We start from the raw sequence: 24,821 nt of genomic DNA on the forward strand, positions 1-24,821 counted from the left end.
TGCCTCTCCACCTTCTCCAGGTCATTTGTGATTTATTTTTTTATAGATGTCTGTCACATTCCCCGTCCTACCGGGCATTTCTTGTCTGGACTTGAAGAGTCCTGTTAGTGATTTAACAGTTAATTATGGCCAGGAAATGTCTGCAACTCTATGACATGTCTCTCCTCCTTTTTCTCTCTGGGCCTATTTGTGGCATCTATTACTTAAAGCATCATGTACGAGTAGTAACCCTTAGGCTACGTATATTACTGGTGTTTTAATTCAGAACAGAACTGCTCTTTGAAGGTGACTCCCACCGACCGCATTGTAGTTTCCGTGTGCAAAGTAGTTTCGGTGTGCGTGGACCAGATTTCCTTCAGAAGCTTCACTCCAGTTGCCCATCACACGTCCTCCAACCTCTCGCGGGACATACAGGTCCATACCGATGATGGATGTATCAGTAAAGGACGTGCCGGTGATGTCCTTTAGACAACTTCGAACCGTGTGTCAGGTTGGGCACCAGACTAAAAACCAGACTAAATCCAGTTCAAAGGAAACCCTCAAAGCGCAGAGGGTGTAGCCATAGGAGCCTCAGCCCAAAATGCTTCGATTGCCTGGTCGTGTCTGATGGCACCAAAGTGTTCGTAATGTAGAAATGTCTTTGGATTTTTATAGTGCTTTTCCTTGTCAGAATATTTTACGGCCATTAAAAGTTCAAAACACCTTCTTGCCTTATTGCCACTATTGACGTGGAATCTTCGTTGCAGGGTGATGATGGAATCGAATTGCAAAAAAAAAAAGTCACTGATGGCGACATTTGGGTAAACAGGAGGAGGTTTTGGCTTCCTGGCTTGTGTTTAGAGTGGCAGTAGACATTCCTCAGGCGTTGTGCTGTGCTGGCACCTCTGGGCAGCACATTCCCCCACCTTGTTACTGTCAAACCATCTCCTTTCAGACGCTTTCAACTTACTGAAAAAGTACCTGCTCAGGTGAAACGTGTCCTACGTGCTTTGGACAAGGAAAGGCTTTTCATTTTGGTGCCTTGCATACGATGATTTCTTCAGAGAAATTACGTGTGATAGAAATGTGGTGGTTGGGCTTAAATCAACATTGTTTTTCACTAGAGAAAAGAAAATAGTTTTTGTGAGTATAGATGGATTTTGAGGTTCATCTTCCTATGAAGAAGTCATATTTCTTAAAGCAGTCGTAGGCAGGTGTCATACAGCGTATGCAGACACGTAATGTGTTTGTTTGTCCACGGTTTGAGGTATACGTATGAGTGCGTCCTGTGTCTGGCGCATCCTGCGCTGAAATAGCCTCCTGTGTTGATTGGGATCCGTATGGCAGCCCAAAAGCCAGGCTTTTGGATGGACATTTACAGAAGCTGGTGTTCACCATCTCAGAGACAGATGACGTTCGGTTTTCTCTTGTAAATGAGAACTCAAGCCAGAAGGCAAACACCCGCTTGCCAGGGGCAGGTTCGCCGAGACTCGGAGCACTGCCTGGGGACACGAGGACCAAATGGCCATAAAACCCTTACGCTTGAATGTAAATCCCCAGCTGTAATGTCTCATGGACGGAAAGTTTTCCACTGATTTTCCTGTTGATCTTCTTAAGAGCTCCATCGTGTGTTACTGAAGCCGCTGGCGTAAATACGTGTCTCTGTGTAGCTTTCTCTTCCAGCTCACTTTATAACCGTGATTTTCTTTGCTTTGAGAATTGCTCCTTCTGTGCTAACTTGGGGGTGGAGGGAAGGCTAATTAATTAAGCAGTAATTGTTGTCAAGTCAATTGGTGCTAACATTTAACATTTGACTTGTTTACTATCCTGAGGTAAAGCGGAAGGAGTTAATGATCTAACAAATTGTGCATCCATCAAGAGAGACTTGTTTGGAAAGAACGGTTTTGTTTATGAACTGTAAAATAATACATTTTTAAAAACCCACATTTTGAAGCAATATCGTTGAGATTCTTGTGTGAAATTGTCACTAGATAGCTGTGGAGACAAATGCGTCGCCTAATAAAGCTTAATGACTGATTTTCCCATTAATCAGAATTGAGAATGTGCTTCATTAAGATAATTAACTGAGCCAGTTGCTTAACTGACAGTTAGTAGACACAAATTCCCAAGTTACTTGCTTTCCTCTAAATAAAACTCACAAGAAGCTAACGCAGCACTGCTTCATCATCTTTATTGGAGAGAGAAACAGAAAGGCTGTTAAAATCTCATTGCCCGTCTGGGACAGCGGTGGGATGCGGTGGGTGGCACTGGGTGCCCGGCGCAGCCTTGCACCGGCCCCAAGCCTTGGGCTCGAGGTTATTGTAGTCAGCTCAAGCTGAAAGCTCGCAAATAACTCGCCGCTCTCCATCTCACCAGCAGCAAATGGTCTTCTATCTGCTAATTTCTGAAAGGTCAGGTCTTCGTTGTGGTTGTTTTTGTCACCCAAGAACTATTAGCGCCTCCAAGGGGGTGAATTCCTTGTCAGAATTTGTGGCTTCATTGCAAGCTAGAAGTGGGGTCATGAGTCCTGAGCCCCCCTGAAGGCAGGGATGTGGCAGATTAATTTGCTCCGGGTACATTTGTAGGCAGAATATGCAGCGCTGAAGAAGTTAGGGGAATTAACTGAGAGATCCAAAACTTGAATTATTAAATATGCTATCTGGTTGTAATGTCTAGTTGTAAATCCTTTCCTTCGCAGCTCTCTGTGTCTTGAATTATAACACGATAACGCTATCACATAGCAGAAGACTCTTTGCACAGAAGTCGACTCTGGAGCTAACGTAAGGCAGTCGTCTCAACTCTGCTTTTCTTTTGTCCTCAGAGTTCCCGGTCTTCCACCATGAACCCTGTTTACAGCCCCGTCCAACCTGGGGCTCCCTACGGAAACCCGAAGAACATGGCGTATACAGGTAGGACCGGTGTTCAGTGGCTCTTTCGTGAACGTCCGTATTCGGTGGTGAGAGCAGATGATCATTAATGAGTGGTTAATCCCTTAACGAAGGGAGAAAGAGTTCCCATCAGAGAGCCAGACGGGAACATGACTTGCAGCAAAAACTCTTCAGCGAAGCCAATGCAGTAAGGTTAGTGAGAAGAAACGGATCTGAATTCATAGGAAGAGGATGCCCTGGAAATCCTAAAGAAAATGATCAAAAGGGGGTTTCTTTAGACAAACGAAACACGCAAGAAGTTGCTGGGGGAGTCAGCTGGGAGGTGGAGGGCTTGCCTCCGGAGCTGAACTGAGCGACTTGGGTGCACGTGGCGGAATAATCCTGCCGTAGAAACGAGGATCCCCCAAGCGAGAGCCCGTTATTTGGAGAACATGCGGTTATTGTTATAGGTGGTGATTTAAGCTACGTTATTGACTGATTTTTTTGTTTTCAAGTTCCGCTTTGGTTGGGTTAACAAGCAAGTCTGATGTCTGTTTGAAGTCCATCTTTAGAACCGAGTTGTCTAAAAATGTCATCTTTAATGCTTGAAAAAGGCACTGGAATATGTTTACCATAATTATGTAACTAGTGGGGAACTAAAGTGTACTGATATGGACAGAATTTAGCTCAGAGAGAAACAGTGCTTTGGAAAAAGAAAACCTCAGCTTAGGGGCATCCGTGGTTTTCCCCGTGGATTATGTTTACCAGCAGTTGCTGTATAGTTGATCTTGTTGATCTCGTGTAAGCACCTTACAAAATCAGCCTTGGAAGACACCGTTTTCTAACGTTTTGTTGAATATAATTAGCTATTAAGTGTCATATTGTGTTAAGACTCCCTTCTTTATATTTGCATTGCCAGTTGTGTATGTTGACTTTTACCTAATGTGTGAAATTGCTTGGGAACGTGCTTTTGTGGGGGAAAGTGGTCAACGGCAAACGGAAGTGCACATCAAATACTCTTAGCTACTTCATTTACAAAATACCCTCATTGACGTTGGTAGCTGCTTCAGCTGGTAGATCAGCAGGGCTGGCTGCGTTGCTGCGAGGAGACCTGTCTGATACTCTGTGGAGCGGAGAGTTCCTCAAAGGTGTTTTGCCCCATTTTTTTTTTTTTTTCACCCTTTCTATTTCCCTGTCAAATTTATGCATGCTGCTTTGTTGGAGACACCGTAGCTCGGGGGAACTTCGGTCTCACAGTCAAAGCACTAGGGGCTTGGGGGAAAAAGAAATCTCTGTAAATAATAGTCTCTTCAAAAATATCACCATTGTAAGAGGACTGCAGACTCCAGCAGTGCTTGGGTGATAGAATGAGCTCATAAGTGCACAGTTATTTTCCTACACTAGAAATAACAGCAATTTTGTGCTTTCCAGCACAAGGATGGTTTGGACAAGAGTCTGCTTCTCTCCCACTCTGCCCTTTTTTTTTTTTTTGGTACGTGCTCAGAGCTCCACCTTAATATCCATGCAATGTAGATTTTTCTATATCTGCTTTCATACAGTCCTGAATGTTTTGGAAGCTGCTTTCTGGCACTTGATAAGACAATTTTATTTAAATATTGAGGTGTAGATTGGATAGGGTTTGTACCCTGACCTTTCTGGAAGGTGAATTTTGGAGTGTGATTTTTGGTTTAGATGAATGAATTCTACATGACTGCATTCTGAATAAGTTAAATGGCAACATTAATAGGATGTAGCCTTCTAAAATAACCTGGTTAATCACCATGAAGATTATAGTGTGCACTTAAATATCTAAAGCTATTGTCTGCCTCGGCCAGCTTGTGCCAGCTCTGGCGGCATGGCGAGGCGGCCCCCATGAGACTGGTTTCACCTCAAACCATCGGACTTCAGGCATTTGTCTTCCGGAGTTTGTGGTAAATGAAGAGAAATCAGCGGCAGATGTGCAGGATGACCTTGGAGAAGAACGTTGGAGGCAGATCAGACTAGAAAAAATAGAACAAGGTCCTTAGTTATGTCAATGGAAAAGCAAAGAAGTGAAGATTCAAGTGACTGCTTGAACGTAGGACACCGAAGCGGGAATTGAATCGTCTTAGCGCTTGGTTTTTCCATTGCGCAGGTGTAAGGTAAGGAGTCAGTGGGCTGAATTCTTACAGTGAAGTCCCAAAATAGACAATAGGTTAAAAAGTGTTTAAACGAAGAGCTATTTTCTTTGCTAGGCAAATAGTATTCCGAAACCTTTTAAATATGAATTTGTTTGACTATTTAATGAAAGACCTAAAGTTATATTGCGAAAGAGGGGGAGAAAATTTAGATTTTATCCTTTGTATGGAAACGACAGGCAACTCCTGAGGGTGGTCTCAATGGTTATTAAAAGAAGGCTGCCACGTGTCCTGCATTACAAGTGCCAGGCTCTCTCTATCTAATTCTTGCTTCCTATGCTTAGACTTCATTTCCATTGCTTTAACTTGCATCATTTAGCTACGTATCAGTTCCTAATGTAGCCACAAGCTATTCTGGAGGATATTTAAACTCAGAGAGACAAACAAAATAGACTTTTCACAGGAGAAGCATAAAGTTAAGGAGTCTGTAGATGCTTCCTTCTCAAATTGCTTTGAAAATGATCGCTGAAGCATATGACGTGGTAGATCTGGAGGGGACGTTGACTGCCATCGCGTGCGCAAACCCCTTCCATGGTCCTGGGAGCTCGTTACAGCTTTGGGGCTTAACGAGTGTCTCGGTCCTGATTGGCAGCTGACTGGAGGAGTTTGCTCGGAGCCCCTAATTTAAAATAGCATGTCAGCAAACCATTCCCACGATCACTTCATGAGACAGCGTGTACGACATCTGTCCCAAAATTTTGATTTGAGATCTAATTTGGCATACAATATAGAATTTATACGGTATAACATATAATTTTTTTTTTAATCTCACCTTTTTGCAATAGTGGAGGACGCTGAAAAAAATTAATGCCATTTATATTAGGCAAGAAAGAGAAATAAAAAAACCTGAAGTGTAATAAACTTGAGGTAAAGGTTGTTAGCCTTGGGCTATGTTCTCGGTTTGCTTTAGAGTTCAGGTCTTTTTACCCCAAATCTAGTACAGCACGTGTATTACTTAAATTTTTGTCTTTAAAGATCATGCATGAACCATTAATTTCTAACCTTGTGGAATAAAACTCAGGCAGGATATATGCAGAAAGAAAACAAGGATGGTAATCGGGATACTGGCAGGTTGAATTCTATGCTCTTGTGGTTTTTTAGTGGTAAATGTGAATGCTTTGTATAGAATAGATTGCTTTTGGTTGAAATAATTGGTTTTAATCTGGTTTTCTTCTCATTCTCACTTCTTTGTTGTTTACCGTACAGAGGTACGGTAGGGGTGGGCTAGGGAGAGAGGTCCATTTCAAGATAAATAAAAATTTTTGTACCAAATTGGCTGCTCGTGTGTTAGGGAGAATGGGAAATCCTTGGCACATACTCAAGTACTTGATGTACCATACGTTTATTCAGATTGTTAATTTTTCCATTTTGATCTTCCTTAAAGGAAGTGTGAAGGACAGTTATTTCCTAAATGACTTTTAAAGTGTGGTCTGAATTAGATGAATTTTTATGGGAAATTAGAATTAAGTTTAGAAACGGAATTTTAAAAATAGAGTTATTAGGTGAAACAAAGTCAGAAGTGTTAAATTCGTAAGAGAAAAGTTTATCGAAACATTCCCCGTATTTGAACTGATAGATTTATTAAGCAAAGGTGGTTTCTCATGTAGTTAGTACGTCTTATTTTTAGGAGTCCTTAAGGCCCCCAGATCTGTTGGATTGCAACCTCCTTCCCGTTTTCCTCCTAAACAGAAAGAGTGGAATAAGCCTTGCGCATTTTCTGCTAGCAGTGCTTTCTCGCTGTTGAACGAGTTGGCTGTTGAGCGCAGCTGAGGTGACACGGAGAGAATGTTCTCGCTGCAGACGGAGCTACGTCTGTCCAGCGCCGGGTTTGTGCTCCAGCAAGTCCTGGTTCCTCGTGCTCGGCTGGTGACTGCTTCCACTTCGCTAATTCGACGTATTTTAGAACATCACCGGCAAACGGTGGTTGAGTGTTGTTTACTATTTAATTAAAACAGACTGTAATTAACTTGGATCTTCATGTAAGCTGTCGTTTTAATTGAGGTTAACTTTAAAATGTATTTAAGGCCTCTCATTTGCTTTTTTATTATTTGTAGAATTCACTTTACCTGCCCCCAATGTAAGCTGCTGAACGCCTGGTTTTCCTTTGCCGCGTTATCCTTTCCCTTTTCTTGCGTCCGCTTTTGCTAAGGCACCGGTCCTGCAGCAAATGGGTGAGCTCGTTGGCGTGGAATCAGGGATGAAGAATCAGTCTCTCCTGTAGCTTGGTTGACTTCAAATGTGAAACTATAAAAGTGTTTGTTATAGCTCACACTATTCTCATTTTCCCTACCAGAAGCTGATTAATATGCTGATAAGATGCTGTGATTCATGAACCTTCGGTAGACTGACTCTGTATTCGTTGTAGTTACTACTAAATAATAAAATCCAAGAGCCCGAAGATGTGAAGCTGGTTAGTAAATCTCCAAAGAGTTTGTGTCACACCGCTCTAGTGCACGACACTTTCCAGGTCCTGCCGCCACAGCAACCCGCTCCGGAGCTTCCATGCTCAGAAGAGACATTCTCCAGCTCAATTTTTGCTGATGGAAGCCCTTGGTTTGCTTTGGACAAACAGCCCCGTTTAGGTTCTATGTGCAGTGAAGCAATATTTCTATTCCCATCCCCCACCCCGCCTTACTGAAGGTAAAGGAAAAATGCTTTTATTCAGTAGATTATTTGAAATTTTAAAAGGAACAGGACAAGTTCTGTTTTTCTAGTTGCTCACTCTTTATCCATTCAGAAAAATCACTAAACAATATGGATATATTCTCTTCTGTTCCTTCTTTGGCCACCGATTACTGATGATACTATTCCAGACGGAATTGTAATTGTCCCCCTCCACCTTTTCCCACATCCAACCCTCCACTTGCTCTTTGACAAAAATTCACGCTGTTTTCCTTCAAACTCCTTGTACTAGTCCTAAATCCTGCTGTGGAAGTGCCGGTACTTTTCTGTCTGGTGCACACACCCTTTGACCCTGCCTGGGGTCTCTCCTGGTCACCCAGATTCGGAATTGTTTTGCCCAGTTTTAGGTACCTGCAGTGTGGATGTGTGTGATCCCCTGAGCTGCTTTAATGTTAAGGGACAAGAAAAGAGCGTCTCCCATGTGGTCTGTTGTACTTTACGAGCCATTGGGTTTTGTCCTAGAAGTGCTCGTTTCTCTCTGGTACGGAAAGGCGTATTGATGGCTGACTCAGATGTAGACATCTGCACAAAGTGGTCTGCGTTTGATCTTGAGTCCCATCCCTGGAGTTTGCGTCTGAATTATTTAATGCAGGTCTTCTAAAACGGCAAAATCCATTTTAAAGAGATTCTGTCTTGACCAGGTTATGTGCCTGGCTCTTGGGTGGGAAGGGAAAGGCAAACCTATCTTCAGAGGTGTGGGGCAAGGAAGGATGGTGACTCTTCTTCTGGGCTGAATGCTCCCACCACACGTAAAACGTGGACACCTTGCCCACTGAAGGCCAGCTGGGCCAGTCATTTCTCAAACACAAGGTTTTTGGCTCTCATCTAATCTCTGCAGCCTGTGGCCATCACTGCAGTCTGTCCTCAAGACCATGAGATCAAGGTTGTTTGGACTAGTGAGGACACTTGGTCCGAAGCCACATAGGTCACTGATCTTCCCACCTCTTTGGTCTTGCTCAGGAAAGAGTCAGGGATATGCGGCTTGGTGGCAGCCAAGGACAGCATGGCAGAAAGCAACGGCAAGGAGTCCTCAAGAAGCGGGGTCCCACCCTCATAAAGAGCGTAGAGAAGACAACCGAATCTGTGTTTCTTTCAGGAACCAGTAGGTCACAGAGTATGAATGTGAGCTGCTGTCATCAAGAAGCTTTTGTTGGGTGGCAGTATTCAAATTGCCTAATCCTCTGGTTTTGATAGATAAAAACACGCGTTCAGAGTTCTGATATCTAATGCGCTTGTTCTGTCGGTAGTCAGTTAGCCACGAGCAGCCCCACTGCTGCAGATCTATAAGGAGTTCACTTCTCCAGGCACGCTGCGCGGTGGGTCCTCGTCTCCAACCTGCAACTCTCAACAGATTTCACCAAAAACGTCTTATGATCAGCATCACCCTGTCTGAGACGATTTATCCTTATAGGAGGCAGTACCTAATCTCCTTAAATCTGGCCAGATACAGCTCGGGAACTCTCTGCTCTTCCACCTCCATTGCACGTAGGGCCTGGGAATCCCAATGGCAGTATCTGAACACGACGGATACCCTCATTCCTTCTCCCAGGGCTTTTCCTGGTTTGTCAAGCGAGGCTCCCAGCCTTCCCGTGTCTTTGCAGTAGGAATTTCTTTGTCTTTTTGGTAACGAACCTTGCCTCTTTTACTAATTCCTTTTTTCTCTTTTGCGAATGATTTGTTTCCATCCTGCATTCAGGTTTCTGCCGTGGATCTTCTGCTGCTTCTCCACTTGTTTTTCGTCTCGGAGAGGGCTGGAAGGTAACACCCTCCGTCACCCCCCTTCCCTGGCTTTTTGGGAGAGATTATCAGTCAAGCCCCTCTGCTGCTCTTCTGGTCCTTCTCCTTCTTGCATTGCTCGTTCCCTGGAGTCGTTCACTCCATCCCAGCTATTTTTCCTTCTCTCTTGCAGCCTGTCAGCCTGGCCCAGCTGGCAAACACCTGCGCGGGTCCGGGAGAGCTGGACTCATTTCACCAGGAGGAACCTGATGCCTTTTGATAAAAGGGCTTTGTGCGGCTGGGTTCTGTTTAGCTGCATTTCCAAAGTGGATTAACCTAGACTGCCCAGAGGGGCTTTTAGGGAGCCTCTGCAGCACACGAATGTGAAATAAATATTCAAGGGTAGCTGCTCGGCAAGTTTTATCCTGCACAAGATTCACCAAAGTATTTTGGGGAAGCAGAGGAGTAGTCTAAAGCAGGGAAGACTTTGAATCACATTTACAATTCATCTGTGATCTTGCTGCAAGATACAGGATGTTCTTGCTCAAGTAACAAATGTGTCGTCTTCATTTTAAAGCATAAAATAGTCTTATTTCTGATGATTTAAGGAGAAGTCCTGGCTAAGAGCTTTGCCATTTGTATGTAGAAAAGCGTGGTGTCTCCCTGTGTCACTTGTCAACCTTTTTTACACTGTCTGCAAGGTCTGGGTTCATTTGCTTTCCAATTTAATTGATTTTCATCCTTCTTCAAGTGGCTAGCTCTCTGTGGGATTTTTGAGAGCACTGAGAAAAATATATGACAGTAATGTGACTTTAATTTACGGTGTAATGCACACATGCGGTTATAGTTACAAGATTTTGTGATAGAGAGGGGGTGTGGCTGGTAGGCAAATATGCGAGGCAACATGCTAATTACTGGGTTTTTATGTTGGTGGAAAGGCATCGGTTTGATATTTTTCTTGTGTGCCTGAAATCTTGGACATCTTTCGGAGGGATTCCTGAAAGGATTAAGGATTTGTGCGAGCTGACGCTCTTACATTTGTGACCCATGCTGGCAGGCTGCACAAGTGAAGCGAAAATTCTAGAGACATCATAGTCTAATTCTGTCTAAATCTTTGTAGAAAGGTGGAGAACAGAAATGCAGTCAAATTCACTAGGCTGATCGGCAGTGGTTGCTGAGGATGGGTTTCCTCTAGGACCCTCCACGTCTCTGCTATTGCACGTTGAGTGAGCCCATCTCCATCCTTTTCGGATGTGGAAAACTCCGGTGCTTCCTCCGGCACGTCAAGCTCTCCCACCCGCGATTTGGGTTCCCCGCGTGGGACCTCTGCGCACTCCAGAGGGGCGGGATGCGTCCCTGAGCCGGGCTGTTTGCTGCACTCCCCAGTTGCAAACTCCCAAGTTTTGTCATTTTTTTTCCCCAAGGTGAAACCACAACATTTGTTCGGACGTAATGATTAACAGGGGAAATCGGCATCGTCCGCCCTCCGGTCATTGGTTTTGTTGGCAGGACGGGAGGAGTGGGATTCTCACCTGTGGTTTTATGCTAATCTGTGTCATTTGTATTCGTTGCTGAACCTCAGACATAACTGCACATGTGAGGACTGACCTGATTTACACTTGACTGTCCATTTAATTTGTTGGTATGTTGAAAGCCGGTAGCCTCCAATTTTGTGGAAGACGGAAGGATGTTGCGATAGGATTTCTACAGTCAGCTTTTAATCCTCTTTGTGGGACAAAGACAATTCTAGACTTGATTTCAGCCTTTCTTATTAACTTAAAATTAAAATTTTGCTGTATTATTCTCTGGAAAGGCTGGGCCTTTGATAACAGATTAGTTCTTTGGCCAAGAAAACCAAGTTCTTTCAGAACTGCTGTGTGCGAAGAGGATAAATTAGACTTTTTTTCCTTTCTTTTTGGCATTCCTCAGCACATTTGTGGGGAGTGCCGAGGAACGCGAGGCAAATGGCTTTGATGCTGAAGCAGGCAGGGTTGGGGTGCTCTCCTCCTTACCTTTCCTTGTGCTTGTAAGATCTGCGTGCGTGTCTACCCCTTCCATTGATTGGGAAATGCCATTTCTGGATTTAATTAGGTGATCCATTGCTTACCGGTTCTGTAAGACAGGAATTTTAAACTGTGTTCAGGGTGTTGAAGTGACTTCAGGGTGATTAAAAATGTATGAAGTGGGTACAGTGAATATTTTTCCTCTGGCGTTTCTTCATGTTTATTAATTGGTGTGTATAGAGCAGACAGGAAAATCATACTTGACTGGGAGAAGAATGAGCTCTGACTTGTGTAGACTCTTGTTATTTTTATGTTTAAATGCATAATTTTTGTACAGGAATACTACCAAACAACTTGCTGAATTTCTCAGTGTTGGAAGCTGTTTGAGTTCCAGCGCTCTGGTTGATCAACGGCGGCTAATTCACCACCTTTGTAATAAATTAACTCATGGACTTTCTCGAAGTCATAAAAAGCACAAAACCCCTAAGGAAATGAGGGACAAGTTTTCTTATTTGGGGAGCGAGGGAGAAAGAAGCAGAGAGGTTTGGGGTGAGATTAGGGTTATTTATGAGTGTGCGCGGTGGCTGTAGGCTGTATTTGGGTGGTTCTCCTGCCAACGGCAGCACCGTTGGACCATGGACATGGAGGTCACCCCACTGCACTCACCTATGGATGGACACAGGTTACTGTGCAAAATAGGTCTTGGTGCACAGAAGTTTGGGTGCCATGTACCTGTTTTTCAAGACAAAAGACTTTCTTTCTTTTTAGTGTTAGAAATGGAGGCATAGTAAAGCTCCTTTGAAGAAAATAATTCATAACATCTCATTAGAGATGCTTGTAGGCTCAGCTAGTTTGGAGATCGGTCCAACTGATGTCAACCTTCCAAGGAGTTTCATAGAAACTTTGGGGAGCATCCTTCGCCCCTTGTTCTGTAACTGTTTGCATAAGGTTTTACGTGCTTTTGAGTTTCCCTGTGTTGTAAACAAACAGAATAGTCTCAGATCTCGAAAGCAAACAGAACTTACGTTATGTTTTCCTGAATGACCCCATTGTATGCCTTTTAATCCTATGTGCTCGGTTGGTACGTGGAACTGGTTTATGCTCTGCCTCATTTCTTGGCTACAGTATTGATTTTGTTTTTCCCCGTAGTGGAAAAGAAATAAAAAGATTAAATGACTAGGGCTGAAGAGGGCTGGAGAAAATGTGTATAAGGCAGAGAAGAAAAAAACCCATACGTGGAAAAAAAGAGATGGCCTTGGAAACGTGTTTTGAAGGGGGAAGTACTCCTTCGTTTAAAGAAAATAAAAGGTGAACGGAGAATTTTCTTGTGTGTCGGTTACTTCTGTAGAGTATTGGCACATAATCTGAAATTCTTCACTCACTCGGGGAAGAAATAAGCTTTATTTTTAAGCATGAGCTCTACCAAAGCTCTGTCTTGCATAGCCTGTAGACAAATTCTAACCGTGATTTTGGCTTTTAAAATGTATATTCGGTATTAAAATTGGTGGACGTAATTTTTTTCCTTGTCTTATTTCTTAGTCTCTGTATATCACGGAATGAGACTCCTTTTTGGTGGCTTTGTTAATTTATAGCGTGTTTCTCAGCCATCTTCTTTTTCTTTGTTTTAGCCATGATTGTATTGTTTTACACCATTTAAAACTTCTTTTTCTATATGTTCCGTTTACTTCCATATGTTTTCCTATATGTTCCCTTTACTTTGCTGCTGAACGACGAGGAGCCTCTGTATAGGCAGTCAAAGATCACGTTGGCCGTCTTGGTATCGTGTCTGCGGCGGTTCGGTTCTCCTTGCCTCTAGGTCACGTTGCCAAGTCGCGCTTGATTTGCCATACATCAGATCTTGAACTTATTTCGTCCTCGTTGCTTTCCAAACCCCCGTAATTAATTCCTCCCTCCCCGTAACTGTCTCTGGATGTCCAGTTTGCTCTGTTGAGAAAGGTGCTGATGTGGGTGGTGTTCCTACGAGGAAGCCCCTCTACCGAGAGGTTATTTTAGGGACCTCCCTCCCCTTGTTTCCAATCTAGCACACCTCCTTTCGCAAAGCCATGGTGTCTCTCTTCCAATGGTAGCAATTGCGGAAAAAATATTAGATAAGGTTTTAAAATCCTTCCTTCTGGAGGTGAAGGGCATCAGCATCGGCTGGCAGAAGTCCGTCAGCGGTCGCTAAATGGGTCGGTGATTCTCTGCAGAGCACTTTGGGAGCCTCTGCCGTGGGCGCCGTGGAGCTGGAGTGTGACTGTCATTGTGTGAATTTGAGATGGGGGTTGTTAATAAAACAACACGAAAATGTCTCGTAGCACTGAAACCCCACGCCTGCTCGGATTCTCTCAGCTGTAAGTTAAAATCTCACCGAGTCTAAAATAAATGTTTTTTTCTGCTTATTTTTTCTGCCAATTGCAGTTCAAATTCACATCCTCGATCGTTTTTCTCTGTGCATGCTCGCACGCCACACATTCAATACCTCTTAAATCCCCAGGTGCTTCAATTAAATGGTTGAAAATAAGCTCCAATACTGCCTCCTGATCCACTGAAAACCCTTAATATTTGCTGCTTTTCCTGCCCCCCTTCCCCTTTCTTTTTTTTGTCTGGCATAGCAAATGAGTGGTTAGATACGTGTTATATTTTTGTAGTCTGGAGGTAATAAATTAAAATTGTGTAGCTTGACTTCTGGAAACGTGTTCGTAAATTAAATATTGAATTTTTCTCCTCTCCTGGTGCACAATTATTTTTTACACCGTACGCGGTCAGTGCGATACAGTGCAGAGGTCTGTACATAGAGAAACGTGATCTGGTATGGGGTCGTAAAAGACTTGTATAAGCTTCAGAAATAATTCCCTGGTTTGTACCAGATCTGTAAATTGCCGACTCTATTTTTCTACTGTGCTTTATACCTAACATCTTAGTTTCAGTTTAATGGGGATCAGCTTTCCCAAAGTGGCGCGGTTGAGCTCTGGCTCGTTAATCTGTTTTGTTATTCTGTTCGCGTTAGATTTAGCCTCGTCTGAAACCGAAATCAGGAGTTGCTTATATGCAAACGCATTCGTATACTTATTTTAAAGCGCGTGTGCCTGCCTTTCCCTCTCCCTGTGCTTGCTGGCATTCGGCCTCATTTCATCTATTGCAGTACTGGGCTAGAATTTTAATGTCTCTGCGGCCAGCGATGATTTATTAGATCCCAAAGCCCTGGCTCAGAGTGCAGGAAGAAAATATTGCATCAGTGAGCTGGCTTGGCACTGCTCGAATAAATGAGTCCTGAAAGACTCTTTAGTGTTACGGCCTTTTTTTCCTTCCCCTCCTCTTTCCCGCACCGGTCCTTCCCCCGTCCCCAACCCCATAGTTTCTGCTGGTGTTGAGAAGTGCTCGTTTCCTTGCAGGAATTGCCATCTCCGACTCTTTTTGCAATAAACGCGTTTGTCAACAGCCTCGTCATGTAAAGCCCTTTGAATCCCCGCAGTCGCTTCGCGTGGGGCCGAGAAGGAGCTGTAATCCTCAAGTTGGGGAAAAAATGAAGCTTTTGTGGCAGGGCACAAGGTTGGGCTCCTGGTGATGAGCTGGTGGTGCCGCAGCGTTGCGGTGCGTGGGGAAGATGTCTCTGTGGTCCTTGTTCTGGCCAGCACGTAGTGCCACCAGCTCTATGCTCAGCACCTCTTTGGGGTGGCACGCTGCCGGAGCAGGCCCTTGTGGCTCGGAGCTGAGCTCTCCGGGGGGATATTTTACCTACTGTAGGTTTTCAGAGTCTTTGGAAAACGTGGTTTCTTCATTGAGCTTATAGTATCCACTAAATCTTTGTTTAGCTGGGAGGAAAATTGTGCTACTGCTTGAAACGTTCCCGCAGGTCAAGGCACGATGAGTTATGTGTTATCTGTCACTACGTTTTTTTTCTCTTGTATGTGCTGATGGAGAGGTGATTTAATTTTGTAGGTGTGTTTTGCCTCCTTCACAGGACAGGAATGAGAGCTTCGTCATTGCTCTGCCACTGAAAGGACCAGGTTTTGGCCATCTCTGCTGCCAGTATCACTGTGTTCCTGGCCACCCTACCGACATGTCACTGCGGTGCGCTCCTCTGTGGGGCGGCCATCTCTACTTGTGATTTAAAGTATTTATCATAAAGGAGCTAATCCCACTGCTTACAGATAAGCTGGCTGTGTTTGCTGCTGGTGTTGGTCCTAATGATGCTCCTTGTGTCACCAGCTGAAGGCAGGTGTTGGGTGGAGATCATCAGTCTCCTGTGGGCAGAGAGGGACGTGAGAGTTGCGTTAGGTGGGCAAAGCTAGCTGCCGTCCACTGCTTGTCCAAAATGCTGGGGGCACTTCTCACGCCTGCATCAGAGCTGTCATGGAATCACAGAATGGTTTGGGTTGGAAGGGACCTTTGAAGATCACCTAGTCCGACCCCCCTGCTGTGGGCAGGGACATCTTCAACTCGATCAGGTTGCTCACAGCCCCGTCCAACATGACCTTGAACGCTTCCCATGATGGGGCATCCACCACCTCTCTGGGCAACCTGTGCCAGTGTCTCACCACCCTCAGCGTAAAACATTTCTTCCTTACGTCCAATCTAAACCTACTCTCTTCCAGTTGAAAACCATTGCCCCTTGTCCTGTCACTACAGGCCCTGGTAAAAAGTCTCTCTCTGTCTTTCTTAGAAGCCCCATTTATATATTGAAAGGCTACAGTAAGGTTTCCCCAGAGCCTTCCCTTCTCCAGGCTGAATAACCCCAACTCTCTCAGCCTCTCTCCACAGGAGACGTGTTCCAGCCCTATCACCATTTTCATGGCCCTCCTCTGGACCTGCTCTAACAGGTCCATGTCTTTCTTGTGCTGGGATCCTGTCTTAGCACTAATCTGGGGAAAGAAACCAAGCACTTTAACGTTCCAGAGAAGAGGAGCAGCCTGTGACCACCACCCCAGTGCTGGCCGTGCTCACCGCCAAAGCTGGTCCCCAACGGGTCCCTTCTAGAACTCAGCAGCCTTTCCCCTGGGGGCACGTCTAATTCGTTTCACTTCATAAACAAAATAATTTTGAATCTTTTCACGAAGAAGGAGAATAAAGAAGAAATCGGGCTGAAAAGATGAGCTCTCAGAAGACTTGAGTTGTGGGCAACAGTTACTGGATGTGCGGGAGGGAGAAGTACAAGAATGAAACCCTGGAGTAATGACCGGTGAAGACCTTCGTATCTCATAGTTAAGAAATTCTCTTCAGTAAGTAACCAAGGGCAGCTTCAACCTTATGCTTGATTTGTTGCCATCCATTTACCCTCAAAAATGATGTTGCTATCTCTTGTTATTAGAAACCTGATGTATTGCAGAGAAGAGCATCCATCTCCAGGGAGAAGGAGTCGTCAATTTTGGTGGCATTCCCAGGAGATGCAAAGCACATGATAACTGTAAATGAAATCAGATAGGGGAAAAAATAGATTTTAATAGCCTAACAATGAGTTGTTTCATTCAGAAAGACATGAACACACATCTGAACTTCTGTTTACCTCTAGTTTCTTCTTATTTCAAATTAGTAACTATTTTTTGAGGTGAGGACCGTTTTGTGCTGTGTGTTGAAGGTGTGGGTAAAGGTGTGCGCACCGTTCAGGCATTCTGTTGCCAGAACGTTTTTCTCTCCTCTGAAAACAGTTAAGGACACAGTAACATAATTAACTATCATAGGAATTCCAGGGTGAACAGAGCAATTTTTTGTAAGTGAAGAGGCAGTAATGATTATGTAGTCTTTAAATAGGGCATGGCTTGCTTTGAGCCTATTAATGTAATTCAGGGTCTAGGACTGCTGGACTCAGACTTACGGCGCGCACCTACAGCATCTTATTGAATGCATGAGCAGCAGGTTGGTGACTCTCAGGTCTCTTTGCAGCCATCTGAGACAAATTCAGATCTTAGGTGGGGGGATCGTTCTCTGCAATTACCCACCTCTTTCTGTTGGCTTTGGAGAGTTTAGGATAACAGCGCTTCCCGTGCAGGGACCTCAGTTTGGCACTTGACCTTTGGTACACGCGTTTGAACCTGGTAAGTTTGTCTCTTCTCCAGCACCTGACCCCAGGCTGCAAGGAGTTAAACTGTAAAATCAGTGGTTGACATCTCCCCGTCTGATGGGAGGGAGAAAGCAGAATGCATTTCTGCTTCTGTGTCCAGCCGAACACTTGAAGGTCAATTCTGCTAGCTAGCTGTAAGTGATGGAGGCTACAAGAGAGTCCACGTGTGTTACACTCTGTATTTGATACCGGTTTCCAAAGGTGGTGGGAGTTGTCCGTGTCATGCAGCTTGTTGCAATGACTCTGGCAAGATGCAGGGAAGCATGTAGAAGGGGAAGGTGACTTCTTAAAAAAAACCCAACGCGTGCCTCATCTCCCTCTTGCTGATTCTGTCATACTCGCGCGCTCACACCACCAAGATGGATGCATTCGCAGAGTCTGCCAGGACCACATGCATGCCCGATGGAGAATAAGGCACGCAGCCTCATCACGTCCCTGGGGTCCCCCTTCATTGGCAAAGACCAGCTGGTTTTTTGGATGTGCCATTTGTGCCCTCTAGGAGTTGACGATGATTGGGATCTTTCTCCTCTTCATCCTGTCTCACCTCTGGTCAGCCAGTAGTCAGCATTGCTGATTTACTTACCTCCCCTTTCTCCCTCTACCTGGAGGTCTTAATGGCTCTCGTCCTTTTTTTTCCCCTGGTTTGGGTGTGTTGAGGAACTGGACATCCTGTGATTTTTAATGCGCCGTGATGTTAATGACCTGCTGACACAGGTGCCATCAACCCGTGCTTTTCTCTTAACCCTTCTTCTGCTATTTCTTCAACAAAAAGAGCTGCATTATTCTCTCTGGCAGCCATGGGAATGCCTCCACCGAGATAAAATAAAATCTTAAAAGTTTCAAATTATGCTGAAACTAGTGAAAATAAATAAGCAGTAGTGTAAAAAAAAGTGGCTGATGACAAGTATGTATGAAGGATATGACACTCGTTGAGCTCCCGCTCCCCTTGAAGGGAGGAGAGCCCACGGGCATGGGGCTGGGGTTTGCTTTCCAGCTTACCCGGTGTTCCCCCGCCAAAATGCACTTGCCAAAACGCAGGGACTCCAGGTAAAGAGGGAAAGCTGGCATCGGCATGGCCTTCGCTAGCTTGGTCCTATTAATTTGTCTCCATTAAAACAATAAATCATTCAAATTGGCTGCTTCCCTGAATGTTAGCGGTGCTTCTGCCTGAGCGGTTGGCCCAAGTGACCTGCCTGCTCCCCGCCAACGTTTCTGCTGCTTGTCCCATAGTAAAGATAACGTTATCTAAGCACTGAAGGGCAGAGGAGAGCGTCTCTCTCAAAAAGGCATCGTGCATCTCCCCATGCATTTTCATCTCTGGCTTCTTTTCTGTCCTATCAGTGCTTTGGTTTGGCTGTAGAGTTTTTTAATTTCTTTTTTAACCAGACAGTGCGTTATCCCTCCCCTGCTTCTCCCCAGCTGTCTGGTTCCTTAAAGGCAGCGATGTGTAATTCTCCCATCGTGGATGTTAGACCCGTTATGAATAAAGATGAAGTGGAAGCGGAATGCTTGCCCATTAATTTAAAACTTTGGTTATCATGACAACAGGTTACAACTCTCTTCATTGCCATGACAATCTCCTGCAAAATTGTTAAAATGTCGTCTTACGGTTATTTTTAGTTTGTCCTCTATTCCCATGGAGACCAACTTTTACTTGAAGTGTTTGATGCTTTGTGCTTGGAGCCTTTAATGAGCCTCACAGAAGTATGTAAGTCAGTAAAGGCAGAGACCTCCGAGGTCAACCGATCCCTCTATCAGCCCTTGCAAGAATGATCTGTACAGTACGCTTTTCTACTGCTTTGTTGTATTATGTGCACTTCTTTTTTTTTTTATTATCTTTTATTGTGTGATTTTTAACATTTACATTTGCTGTAGTGCCTAAGCACTTGTATTCTTCTTTGCATATGACCCTATTGTTGCATTGAATTCTGTCTGAAAACTTCAGATTCTGCACAGGACACTGGAAAAAAAAAAATCTACAAGGGAAAAAGAAAAACTATAGAAGACCGTGAACAGGACACTTGAAGTGGTAATTTGTTTTTAGTTGCTGTGTGGTTGTTTTGGGGGAAAAAATTGCATAGAAATTAGGTTTTCTCTCTGTCTTTCTAACAGTTTACAAAAGAAGTTTTACTGGAGTAACGTTTGCTCAATCAGCTAAAAATTTACTAGCTTATCATTGAGCAATATTACAAATTACCTCAATTACAAAAGGAAATAAAACTACTTTGCGAGCCTCCCTTTTTCCTGTGCTTTTATTTTCTCCCCAAGTAGCCAGCTCATGTGATCCATGGGAGTCTCCCCCTCATCAGTTGGAATTAGAAATCAAAAGTAATAAGAACGAATAGCAGAAAACCAGGTTGCATCCGTCGGACTGTTTCCCAAAAGCTGGGCAAGGCTGACTGTCAACTACTGTTTATTTATGAAGTATTTCTCTTGCTGCTTCTTCAGTGGGTGTGAGCATGGCTACTCCGAAGTAAAAAATGGCAAAATTGAGACGGCATCGCCACTTGTGCTGAGCTGGAGAGGGTTAGCAGAGAGGTGACGCTATGGATTCGTCCGGGTTTCTTTACATTTAGGCACTCGCTGCTAAAATTTTAAAGAAGGACACCTTCCAGTGTCCTGATTCAGATCATTCGAACGTCATGTCTCTTTCACAGAGATTGCAAAAAGAGTATTTCTGTAGGCAGCTGACACGGGCTTGATCCATCCCTTGGCAGTGCTGCCGCGATGGTTGGGTTTTCTCTGCAGGGCTCCGCAAACAGCACAGCGGATCGAAGCCTCTTGCCCGTGTGTTAATTCCACTTTATTGCCTGTGGGTTTATATTTGTGAGGAATATCTGACGCTACCTGCCTCAGCCTGGAAGTCTTTCTTGAAGGCGGCTGAGACTCTGTAGGCATTTCATTTGTATTCATCACACCTTGACTAAATGGGTTTTTGCTGCACTTGGGAATTTTTTCCACGTCTAATAGCTATTACAGTTTTTATGTAGTTTCTTGATAGCCATCTTAAATTGTTGTATCGTTAATACTAGCCTACCTCTTAGCTCTACTTCCTCCGCCTTTGTCGTGTGTACAGCCTTTGAGTACTTGTAGACACTCATCAGTATCCCATAAAAGACTTTTCACCGAGGCCTGCAGTGACAGGACAAGGGGCAACGCCTTTGAACTGAAGGAGAGTAGGTTTAGATTGGACATAGGGAAGAAAATTCTTTACGATGAGGGAGGTGAGACACTGGCACAGGTTGCCCAGAGGAGTTGTGGATGCCCCATCCTTGGAAGTGTTCAAGGTGAGGTTGGAGAGGGCAGTGGAAGATGTCCTTGCTCACTGCAGGGGGGTCGGACTAGATGATCTTCAAAGGTCCCTTCCAACCCAAACCCTTCTGTGATTCTATGAACTTGTCGCTTAGCCAAACTACCCGTGTTTCGCTATCTTAATCTTTCCCCCCAGATCAGACCTTCTGGCACCATAATCCTTTTAGGTGCTTTTCACTAATTTTCCTGCAGGTTGGCTTTATTGGGATGGGGTTGGATCCCTAACAAACCATGCCTGGAGGTGCTCGCGCTGGCAGAAAGCTGGGGCATCAAGAGTTTCTTGTGACGAAGCTGGTGTTGGTCAGTGCTCCTATTTCTTGAAGTAAAACTGGTTGTTTTAAGAGACGGCACAAATACACAGATAGTATTTCTATCAATAATTTTAGGCCTCTCTAGCTCAGGAGCTTATAATTGATTCTAAAAAGCTCTTTTTAAATGGTGTAAAATCTTTCCCTCTCTGGGCTAATTAAATCCTTTTGCTGTTTGAGGTCACTCTGAATCTTTTTACAGCCGATGAGAGCAATCAGAATATTTTTTTAATGTCTGTTGCTTGCAGAATCTCAATATTCGTCAGAGTCCTTTTGCTTTCTGGTGTGTCAGATTTTGCATTTTCCATGCGGAATCAAAATATAACATGATTTCTGAGTAACTCAGCCCTCATCTCTAATGTTTTATTGTTATTTTGGTAGCAGGATTTCCTGGGAAGGTTAATGGTTTAGTTCTGCTTTTCAGTTACCAGCGGTAGTTATGAAATACGGTTGCTTTTTGTAGCGCTAACCATAGCGATCAAGATTTTTATCCTGATGTTGCTCTGCATTCGGCAAGATGCAAAGAAGATAGAGGCTTGATGCTGAGAACATAGCACCCAAATGAAATAATAATCTATAAATCCCTTTGATAATTTTTTTCGTACCACTACTTGTAGAGGACATTGCATAATTACGCTGATATTACTCACGTGGTAAATTATGTTGATTGTAAGTTGTGTGGCTGTATCTAAGTGTTTCTGCAGAATTTTGTACGCGTGCTATACTCAAAATAATTTCTTTGCCTTTTTTGTGTGTGTTTAAGAGGGCATTTAGCTTTTCCCAATAGCAATTGTTACTGTAATGGCTGTTAGCAATAAAGGATATAGCTAATATAATTTATGCAAGTTATTAACAACACTGCTGATAGTTTTCATATTGAGTGGGTTTTGTTGCTTGGTTTTTTTGTTTCTTTTTACATTATTTAGACTAGACTAGACTAGACTATTTCAGTTGGAAGGGACCTACAACGATCATCTAGTCCAACTGCCTGACCAGTTCGGGGCTGACCAAGTTAAAGCATGTTATTAAGGGCATTGTTATTTGAGTTTTTTATTTGCATTTCTGTGACCAGTGAATTAATTTTATGAGACACATTGGTTAACAAAATACACCATGATCCGTGCTTTCTCTAAGCTTGGGACCAGGAGGTACAGTGAAGTTGCAATGAGAAATCTCCAGGCACAGAAAAAACGGAGTTTTCTTCCTCTCACACTTAGCAGGTATGGAAAAGGCAAAGGGTAACGTATTATTTTGGAAGGGAGGGGGAAATTTTCATTTCCCTATTGGAATTCATCTTATTTAAATCAGCGCAAATACAAATTAAATCTATTCAGTTCCTAAATCTATTTAGTAATACAAGGAAGGAGACTTTTCTGCATCAAAGGGTATTGTCGTCATAAGCCAGGGCTGATGAGATGGTAAAAGACCTCGACCTGCAGAGGTCGTTAGAAAAGTCCCGGTTTGGCAAAGTACAGTCGTGCCGGGCTTGCAGCAGGGGTGCAGCTGCTGGCAGCAGAGTTCGCTTGCACCAAAAACAGGGTGAGGAGAGGAGTTTGGGTTCGGGCTACCTGAGATGAAGAGCCATGAGGACTCCTCTTGTAGGGTAGATTCAGACTAGATCTAAGGAAGAAATGTTTTACGCTGAGGGTGGTGAAGCACTGGCCCAGGTTGCCCAGAGAGGTGGTGGATGCCCCGTCCCTGGAAACATTCCAGGTCAGGTTGGACGGGGCTCTGAGCAACCTGATCGAGTTGAAGATGTCCCTGCCCACGGCAGGGGGGGTGGACTAGGTGATCTTCAAAGGTCCCTTCCAACCCAAACCATTCTGTGATCTCTCCTTAGTGTAGATTCCACTCCAATGACTTTTGGAGTAAATAAAGACTTAGAGATAAAAAAAGCTGTGTAAAATCCTTACATCTCCAGGAGATTTTCTTTCTGTGGTTACACGCTCGCCCCAAAAAGCACCAACAGTTGCTTGGAGAACGGGCTTGTAAAGATTTTGTAGAAATGTAAGCTATCTGCAGCTATTTCCAATATTTCTTGTTACCCCCCCCCAAGTAATGTGCAAGAGCTTCATTCTGTCAGTAAATAAAAACGGCAAACAGCTCCAGGCAGCTGGTGCATTTTTTCCTTGGATACCAAAGGAGTCATCCCAAGCAGGAATCTGTTCTTAAATATTTCTTTTTACTATAATAAACAAATCTTTGAAGCCTTGAGATCAAGGAGCAAGCAAAAATGTAGAACAATAACTTATGAAAGTATGATGTCGTTTGTGCCCCTCAAAAATACTGCTGGTATTTATTGTAGTAATCTTGTGATAACATGGGGATTTTTTCCATTTAACTGTGGCCTGCTTCTGTGGCTGGCTGGGTTTCTGGCTGCTTCTCAGCAGTGCCAGTTTTAGGTCCTGTCTGCGTAAGGGCATTTTATTGTACTCTGGTTTGAAAATATATTGTCAAGATGGGTCTTGAGTCCAGAGCCTTAAATTTCTTCTCCTCAAGCACTGAATGTATTTTCTTGCAGGATGAATGCCCAGCCCTGAATTATCGGGAGCATTTCGCTCCTGTACCTCCATCTGAGCTCCTTCCTAGTGCAGCATCTGCTCTTCGTCCAGTGAAGCACCTCAACCGAATTTCCAGTGATCTCTTTCTACCTCCAGCTTTGTCCTTCAGGCTGCTTGACGTGTCTTTGAGATTCACCTTCTCCATCACCTTAGGAGGCTTTGTCACCTCTTGTCCTTCAGAGGTTCTGCTTTGTTCCACCTCCAGCTTTCTGTGGGGTCCCCACTGGGGTATGTCCTTGCTCTCTTTTTGCTTCTGTTGCAGAAAGTGTTATCAATAGATACAAATTAAGCTGCTCTCTTTGAATTGAAAATTTGCGGATCTTCCTTTCTCCTTAGACTTGTTTCTTCTTGATCACTACAAAAATCCGACCTTCCTCATCTGTCTTTTTGTGTGCCTGGAGCTCAGGATCTTTTTTCCACAACAGTTTTTACGTCTCTTGCTCTTCTTTCTCGATTCCCGCGGAATGGACTCAAATGCTTCATCTGCCATCAGAGCTGGTAAACTTGAGGTCGTCTTTAACCCAAGACTTTATTGAGATGCCAGCTTGCTTCTCTCTTCTTTGGTTTCTCATTTTGTTCTGAAAAGCTGAATAGAATAGAATAGAATAGAATAGAATAGAATAGAATATTTCAGTTGGAAGGGACCTACAGCGATCATCTGGTCCAACTGCCTGACCAATTCAGGGCTGACCAAAAGTTAAAGCAAATTATTAAGGGCATTGTCCAAATGCCTGTTAAACACTGACAGGCTTGGGGCATCAACCACCTCTCTAGGAAGCCTGTTCCAGTGTTTGACCAGCTTAAACCAGCTTAAATAAAAGATCTGTGACTTGGTTTTCTCACCCTTTTTTGATATTTCAGCAAAATTACAAGAGATCAAATTTCGGGGTTGAGGAGATATTTCCCATCCTTGGTTTTAACTGAATTTTGAGATAAGGTCTCCCAGAGCTTGCTGAAGAGCCTTAGAACGGGGGGCAAAATTTTCACTTTATTTTTAGAGGGGGAAATTTCTTCTTGCAATGGGGAGACACAAGCTGGTCTTAATCGCCATGTATGTTCTTTCTAGTGTAGTATTTTGATGAGATGAAGGAGGGCAGCTCACACAGCCTTGGGGTACTTAATTCAAAAAAACAGAGCTGGGGAAATAGATGCGAGACC

General features: G+C 43.9%; 1 protein-coding gene across 2 annotated transcripts in view; it reads left to right on the plus strand.

Annotated features, from left to right (window-relative positions):
* Positions 1-24,821, plus strand: part of FAM168A (family with sequence similarity 168, member A) — a 212,840-nt gene that overhangs the window by 103,970 nt on the left and 84,049 nt on the right. For both annotated transcript variants that reach the window (XM_009329027.1, XM_009329026.1), the window contains exon 3: positions 2,801-2,888. In XM_009329027.1, coding sequence (XP_009327302.1) covers positions 2,819-2,888 — 70 coding nt within the window. In that variant the 5' untranslated portion in view covers positions 2,801-2,818. The remainder of the gene's footprint in view (positions 1-2,800; positions 2,889-24,821) is intronic.

Source organism: Pygoscelis adeliae, unplaced genomic scaffold (genome assembly GCF_000699105.1).
Source record: "Pygoscelis adeliae isolate BGI_AS28 unplaced genomic scaffold, ASM69910v1 Scaffold297, whole genome shotgun sequence".
NCBI classification, from domain to species: domain Eukaryota; kingdom Metazoa; phylum Chordata; class Aves; order Sphenisciformes; family Spheniscidae; genus Pygoscelis; species Pygoscelis adeliae.